The sequence below is a fragment of the Rhipicephalus microplus genome, chromosome 2 (assembly GCF_043290135.1).
Source record: "Rhipicephalus microplus isolate Deutch F79 chromosome 2, USDA_Rmic, whole genome shotgun sequence".
NCBI classification, from domain to species: Eukaryota; Metazoa; Arthropoda; class Arachnida; order Ixodida; family Ixodidae; genus Rhipicephalus; species Rhipicephalus microplus.
This window is the reverse complement of record NC_134701.1, coordinates 295,057,216-295,065,468: the sequence shown is the minus strand read 5'-3', so window position 1 is coordinate 295,065,468 and position 8,253 is coordinate 295,057,216. Positions and strand designations below refer to the sequence as shown.

The window sequence follows — 8,253 nt, the reverse complement described above, 5'->3', positions numbered from 1 at the left end:
ATGCACGTATACTTAGGTAAGAAATATCACGTTAATTTGTTTCATTTGCGATGGGGCGGGATGGCTGTAGCTGAAAATTATCGCCGCCAGGAGCAGCCTTACTGCCATCATGGTCGAAATGATTTTCTGCATAGCCTCCTATGTTTTCTGTCGGTGACGAGCAGGGAGTGTATTGTTGCTTGTCATCAGCGGCGGCATCTTATCCGTCTTCTCGTGTGAGGTGTAGTACTGTCGATACGCGCAGTCAAGTTTGTGTTGGCCTTGAACAGCTTCGCATCAGCACGGCTTCATCAGCCAGTGGGCTCGGCCGCGAGACCGGAAGATGGCCGCTATCCGGAAAAAGCTTGTGATAGTGGGCGACGGAGCCTGTGGAAAGACCTGCCTTCTCATCGTGTTTAGCAAGGACCAGTTTCCTGAGGTTTACGTCCCGACTGTTTTCGAAAATTACGTGGCTGACATCGAGGTGGACGGGAAGCAGGTGCGTACGGCCGTCGGTGCTCCCTTCGCTCATTAAGCCTAATGAGGCGGCGTCCCTCGCTCAAAACAAAATGCATGCATCTCGTCGTCGCGATCGTGTTGTGCTCAGAGCGGCTCGCTTGACAAGCGCTGTTGCGAATGCTCTCCGTTTACTACTCGACGTGGAGGGCGTCAATTTGCCGTCTTTTGGGGCATTCGGCGTCTCTCGCCGGCACAGCTTCGCCGATGCGGTGTCGTGTCCACGGGAGCGCCCCGCTTTGCTCACCGCTCCTTGTGCGATGTAATCTTTTCTGGTTGATTCATTTGGCGAACGCCCGTACAACACGCCGATAGCCTTCCTACCGTTTTTTCCCCCTTTCTCGTCCGACAATTTGCGGATATTTCGAGTTCGTCGGTCGCGCAGTGCTCGAGTTCGTGATGAAATTCCCCCGTAATTTGGTTTTGGTTCCTGGTGAGGTTGCCTGTCACATGACACCAGCGGGCGACCGCTCTGGTCTGCACCGCTCTGCACGAGAAGCTTCGTTCTTTTGTTGCGGGACAAAATGAAAGAAAAAAAAACTAGGCTCACAAGTTGATTTTTACCTGTTGTGTCGGTATAATAGCGCAGCAAAAGCCACACCAAGCAGTCCCCGTTGAGGCAGAGCCAACGCAGTTGCTTTTCGACCTCGCGCGACTGGTTCCAGTCGCAGCTGATAGGGCGGTTGTGTGCATGCTACTTGGAATTTGGAAACAATGGAGCGCTGACAGATCTAATAATGAAAACTGACGGCGGGTAAATTTTAGGAAGCGAAGCTGTTTAACCAATCTCACCCAAAACATTCGTCATAATGCACCGCAGAAATCGAGTCGCTACGGGTCCACCTAAAAGGAAGGCAGCCCAACATCTCGTTTGGGCCACAGAAATTTGCGCGGCCTATCAAAAAACTGTTGTCGCCTTAAACGCGTATGTGTGTTGGCCAAAGGTTGGTCAAACTTAACTGTCTTGAGAGATGTCACTGCCTTGATTGAATGGGTTTCTGAGAGCGCCAGCTTGGAGCCACACATCAATGCCATGCATGTTAAACCCATAGTCACACCACTGTCGCGTGATGGGTGTACCCTTGTCACACAGTAATTGTAATGTCATTTGTTTGCTGTCACACGGGAAAACCAATGTCATTTGATGAAAAGGGTATTTTCGGTCGAATGAGTTCCCAAAACACAATCGCATTCGATTTTGGACCGAATGAGTAGTCTTGACGCCAGGGACTTTTATGCTGTTAACTTAGGTATACGTAACTTTTATCATTTGTGGATATCTTGTTCTTTACTAGGTCAACTTAATACTGGTTTGATGACATAATAGCATGTGCAAAATATTCTAAGAAAAGGCTACTCTACAGTGGCTGGATGCCGACCATGTTCGATTTTTGCTCTGTTGTCGTTGTGGCCTGTATTGCAGATGTTGATTGTTCGATTGCACGTGTTGCGATTACCAAAGAGGTGACTACGTGAAATCGCTGCTGCCGTGTCATTTCTGCATTCGGGAAGTCATTAGTGCGCTCCGCTTCAGCTGACTGTACTCGTGCCCGAACGCACGTATTGTCGGCCATGTTGGTTTTCGAGTGTATCGTGCAGCTGTGGCAAGTTGTGTAAAACAGCCATGTTTATATTCTAGGAGCACCTTTTTACCCATAAAAATTATTTTTGTGGATACATGCATGTTGCATGCAAGTTTCAGTATAATTTTATTCGTCCCCAAATTTGTTGCTGAGGAAGGCTAAGGTCATGGTCATCATTTCAAAGCGACATTTGTTTTCGTCGTGCACGCAGGTAAAATATTAGGTCTGCTTAATGTCATTCGTTGTAAATGGCATTAGGTTTGCCGTGTTACAGGGGTATTGATGGGTAGATGCGCTTAATGGAATGGATAAAGTTGACTTTGTCAATGGCTGTCGTGTTGCAGCTACAGCCAAGTTGAAACAAGAGTTCTGTCTCGATACCACGCAATAAATAAGCATGAGTTCCACTGTGTATTGTCGTGAAGTGACCCCACCGGTCTCTTGGGTAGCGTGTCGCGAGGGCTAACGTCGGGCTGGGAGCATCCAGGCAAGTGGCAAGACAAAAGGCAGCCAGAAGGAAACAGCAAAATGTTTCTATTTACAACGTATGTACAGAACGCGGACGAGGAAGCCTTCAACGCTAAATGCGCCGGCCTTTTGTGGGTGCCGAGACTCTCTAGGAGGAGGGCACTGCCCGCTGTTAGACGCCTCCGGCGTCCTTGAAGGACGTGTCAGTGTCTCCAAGAGAACCCCAGTAAGGGAGGTGAGAGAGCACTGCCCAGTGCGTAGTGAGTTTATAACAGCATCCCCTTCGGGGTGCGATGACTTGATGGACAAGGGTCTGCAGCCACTGTCCAGAGGGTCCCTGTTCCGCAGCCCGAAGTCTACACTCTTGATGGCTGCATGTCGTCGGCCCCAGCTCACTTGTCCGGAACTCTGCACATAAGGCGACGGAACACAAAACACACCACTGCTTCGTTGGCTTCTCTTGTGATGGTTGGGAAAGCTCGGAATGTTTTGGCCTCCAGGTTTGCTTTCAGCAGAAACACCATCACAGGGATGCCCGTAAGCACCGGACAATTCCCCCTAAGACCTGCCAGGCTCACTTTACTTCAATCAATAAAGCTGGCAGGCGAGAGGGAGAACTCCCTGCCTGCTCAAGTTATTGGGTGCCATACCAGACGGGGGAGAGAACCTTTTTACATCCTGACCTGATCCGTTACAGAATGACGCTTTGAACCAAGTCCTTTAGCGTGTGTTTCTCAAGACCCGCGTTTGATCACTTGGAATTGCCCTCCACGACGGAGCAATGACTGGGCTCAATGCATGGAACCGGTTTCCGAACGTGCGAAGGCAGAAACGTCTCAACGACCTTGGCCTGCATGCAAATGCCTTTCTCTGCCTCAAGTCCAGAATTTCAGGCACTGCGCCGTGCTCCCGACCGGGTTGCAGAAATTAGGTGCCTTTTCTCATCTTCTAACCACTACCACCACCAAGTCCAGAATTCGATTCCTCTGTTTCTACCACCGTATTATTGCGCTTCTTTCGGTCATGCTTATGGTGTCCACTGTAGTAACCAGCAATATACCACAATTGGCGGCCACTCGCTTAAAATCTGCTTTGCGATGTTCGCTGACGCTCTCTGAGGGACATTGCTGTATTACCCCAATTGTGCCATTCGGTAGAAAGTTTACCTCTTGCTCGTTACAAATGCCTGCTTCCTCTTTGTAGCATCGGATGCCGTTTTAACCATCTAGATCAGCTGCGCATTCATTGTTCTTGTGCCAGGTGTGTTCTCAATTTCTACCTTGACTGCACCCGGACCACCGTACGTTCCAGTTTTTTCTTAGGGCTATTGCTGTGTTGCAGTTCGCTAGAGGGCCTAACGCGTGCTTTTTCTGAGTGGCACCGGCCGCCTAACTCACAAGCCACCTCAACTGCGTGTTCAGCGTTTGCGGCACCCACTTCATCACGAGCCGCTGCTCTATCTACACACTGAACATTAGTGCGTTTCGCTAGCACAGCCTGAAGCTCACACTGCTTTAATTCGACCTGAAGCAGTAATCTTTTCTATTTATGCGACCTGCCTTTTTTGCCATCCGCGCGCTTCTTTTCATCAATTGCCGAGCGCTTTAATAATTTTTCATGATTTCTGAAGCTTGCTTTCATTTACTCCTGAGGCAAATAATGCCTGAATGATGTGCGGCTTTCTTTCGGCGTTCCCCACGTCCACCCCCAATTCCGGGCATAGCAATAATCAGTCGGGCTTGCCTAGTGAATTGAGGTCCATGAGCTCAGACTTCAATCTCTTCTCCCTGTGTATTCTCCATCAATATCCCCAAGTGCAATTATGCAAAGGGACTGAATATTGAGGAATAAAACCTGTCAGCATCAAATCTGTCTTTGAAAAGCCTGGTTAATCACGAGGGAAAAGTCCGAAACGTTGTCCACGTTTCAGTTGGCGCAAGTTGCAAGGTCCACTGCCATCCCACTGCTGCAAACCAGTTGTTAAGAAGTGACCCCACCAGTCTCTTGGATAGCGTGTCGCGAGAGCCAACGCCTGGCTTGGAGCATTCAGGCAAGTGGCAAGAAAAAAACGCAGCCAGAAGGAAACAAAGCGAAACGTTTTTATTTACAACAAATGTACAGAACGTGGACGGGGAAGCCTTCGGCGCTAAATGCGCCGGCCTTTTATAGGCGCCGAGACGCTTGAGGTGGAGAACACCGCCCGCTGTAGGACACGCTCACAGCGTCTCTAAGGGACGCGTCCAGTGTCTCTCAGGGATGCCTCCGGTCTCTGTGAAGGAGAGAGAGAAAAGACTTTATTGTACACAATGGGCCGGCAATTTGGTCTCGGTGGCTTTGGGTGGCGGCTCGTAGTCCCTGGACACGGGCGGCATCCTCAGCGTGCCGGACGGCCCAGAGTTGGGTCGTTCAGCTGTGGGCTTTGGAGGGCCGCCTCCCAGCGGCGGCGTCGCTGACGAAGAAGGTCCCCCGCGGCTCCCGCAGCGAGAGCGGCGGCAGGAACGAGTGAGCTCGAGGCTTCCTGTAATTTGGTATTGACGTGAAGGACATGTACCCCAGCAAGAGAGGCGAGAGCAATGCCCAGCGCATAGCGAGTTCGTAACAGTATCTAGCATTGCCTGGCTTAAAGGGCCCGTAAACCACCCAGAGTTCAAAATTCAGTTGTGGGGAAATTGTACCCGATTTCACGACGAACACAGAGCCATGAGGATTTTTCGAAAATGTGCTGTAATAGTGAAGTTAAACGCGTTTGCTCATGGGAACTGTGACGATCACACCTTTCGCTCTCTCCTCCGCTGGTCTCTTCCACGCTGATTTGCCCTCTCGCCAAGCGCCCCTCTCAATCTCGCGCGGCTTACGTCATCGCTGACGCGCTGCTTGAAACACAGTCTACTTCTGGTTACCGCGTCTCCAACCGTTGACTCCGTCAGCTGCGTGCTTATTGGCGAATCGGCTGCCGTAATCGTGCCGGTATGGAACCTGCATTGCGCTCATGCGTTCATGTGTTCAAAGGATTTACAACGCGATGGATCCGTACGGGGACACGCCGTGCCCCGCACGTGTTACACAGACGCTGGCAACATGAACAGCAGCAAGCAGCGCGGACATCTGCTTGCAGACTGACCGGAAGTCGTAGACTCTTGCTCGATAGCATATTTGGCTCGACGCGTCACGCGGAGGGCCGAAAGGTCCGGAAAGGAAGAGGAATTGTTTCTTGAAATTTGTGGCGCGCTGGCGGCTCATAGCGCTGCCACATGCAGAATCCTTGATCGCGACGGCATTTCGAACACGATGCGCGCGTCTACTTGAAATGCTTGAAAAAATATTGGAGGTGGTTTACGGGCCTTTTAAAGGCAAATATGAAGTCTATTTCGATTGTTGAAATAGTGGTCCAGAAACCTCGTTGTGCTACTTTTGTGTCAAAGACGTGCTTATTTTGAAATAAAATGTTTTGGTGGTCCGCATCACGTTAGCGCATTCTAGTCACTTGCCTAAAAGTGGTCTTTCTGTCGTCACAGTTTACGTGACCAACATTGCCACGCCTTTACTGGTGGCCGCCAACACAAGCAGCAGCAGAGCGAAAGAAGTGGGAGCCACCGCAGCAACAACGGCTATTGAACACTACACTGTATTTGAACAATTTTCTGCTTGCTTTGTTCAACTGGGCCCTGTTAGGCGGCGGCACCTATACAGCCTATCCAGGCGAAAACCGAACTCTTGAATCACTCCCGCCTATCCCCGTAGCATTGTCAGGCAGTTTTTCTATGAATAGGGGTGGAAGTGCTGCGTCATTCCACGCCAAGCAGCGCTCAAACGGTAATTTGCATGTGCAATGCCAAATTTAGTCGAGTTTTTATTATCAACCGGGCAACACACGTGGGCTACACAAAAGGTGCAACTGCGTTCATATCAAATTAGTTCGGTGACGTATTTTGGTTCATGCATAAATATTGTTAAGGTGCTGTTTGTGAGCATACCTCATTATGCGCCTCAATATATGTTTAACAGCAAAGCTGTTAGGTAAACCATATAAACTGAAAAAAAAAACAATGTCAATTTCACCGGTGAAGTGATGATTGCAATAGTAAAAAATTGTAATGGTAATGCAGCACGCGCTTTCTATTTTTGCTATCGCACCGTTACGCGTGTAACGGTGCCTTGCGCGGTCCGCTCCCGAATTATTGGGAACAATCTAGATAATCTTAGAACCTTCTGAAGAGTATAAGAACTTACGCAGCTGCTAGCGATAACACGAGAATCTTCGATAACACATGTATAAATGCCGACGCACTTTGCTGCTTGGCAGATTATCAATGGCTGACGTTTTGGTTTGCAGCTACAGTCTACAGCTTGCATTGCTTCTAGAGTGACGTTTTGTTTTCCAGGCACAGGTTCGCCCAAATAAGGTTCACTGATGAAAACAGCGGCTGCTGCCTTCGTCCACCTCACGACCCCGTGACAATGCGAAGGTTGAAAGCTAACGCTTTTGAATCCGACATCGCTACACTTTGCAAATTGCTGGTGTAAAAAAGGACGTACGGCCGCCCCAGGGAGTAATTCTCTTACTGCACAATCTTTGATAGAGGGGGCACCAGGTCGAATGGTTATACGAGCGGCGCGCCAGCTTATCACAACCACGTCCTTAGAATCAAAGTTCACCGCTGCTGCTCGAGCGACCCCCCCCCTTCGGGTATTTTTTTCATGGTCATTCAAGACGGGCGGCGTGTTTGCTTTCTGCTTGAGCATTCGACGGCACGCCTAACACGCGGTGAGATAGTATCGCTAGAGTGTACTAGCGCGGGTAGAACGTATGATGCGCGCGGAATGTTACCAACTTGTAGTTTACGCAGAACATGGCGGCGGCGACGGTCAAAACCCGTTAAGTGCCTATGTAGTTCTGATCCCAATAAAAAAGAAAAATCACTTATTTGCTTAGCAGTGGCGTGGCGAGCCCATCTAAATTTATTCGCGTTTCTCACGTCGGCTGTGGCACTTCAATGACCGGAACAAAAGTTTTTACATTTATTTTTATAGAGCCCTATTGGTTTTGTATAAAAATAACTTTTATTATATTAGTTCATCTCTAGTATTGAGTTGCTCTGCTTGCAACTTTATTGCTGTAAGGTTTAATATATATATATATATATATTGTCATACCACCAGCTACAGTGATGGAATTCCTCCGTAAACCGACAACAATGGAGCTAATGCTAAGACAGTGGTCTTCGCAGTGTGAGCCGTCCGACAACCTTGCATGTCTGTCGGCACCCTTGGCAACACCCGACGTCACAAGCGTGAGAGACCTTGCTGAGCTAGTCTGTAGCATTGTACGTGTCTAGCTGCAAAAGCTTCGCGCAGTGCCTTCACAGCCTCAAGTGCTCTGACAGACGTCGTCCGTGAAGGAGTGGGGCAGCTGGTGCGACCATTAGTGCCACCTCCAACTGAAGCTCCTCTGATAAAGAATGCGAAAGCTGCACGCACTCCTGCAGCGGCAGCCAGCTATTTGCCCCGACTGGCCTGCAGACGCCGTAGCACTTCTCGGGCCTGTCGCACTATGAATACCCACGACCGACTTGCCTGCAGATGCCGCAGTACTTCTCAGGCCCGCCACACTATGAAAATCTGCGACCTAATGTGCAGAAATCTAGCGTGTGATGCGCTTCCGACAATTGGCCACTTTGCTACCACTGTGGTGAGCCAGGTCACTTGT

At 49.6% G+C, this 8,253-nt stretch overlaps 1 protein-coding gene across 1 annotated transcript in view; it reads left to right on the top strand.

Annotated features, from left to right (window-relative positions):
• The first annotated feature begins 94 nt into the window (after positions 1-94).
• LOC119178445 (ras-like GTP-binding protein Rho1) overlaps positions 95-8,253 on the top strand; it is a 43,975-nt gene continuing 35,816 nt past the window's right edge. The window contains exon 1 of the mRNA XM_037429652.2: positions 95-478. Coding sequence (XP_037285549.1) covers positions 323-478 — 156 coding nt within the window. The 5' untranslated portion in view covers positions 95-322. The remainder of the gene's footprint in view (positions 479-8,253) is intronic.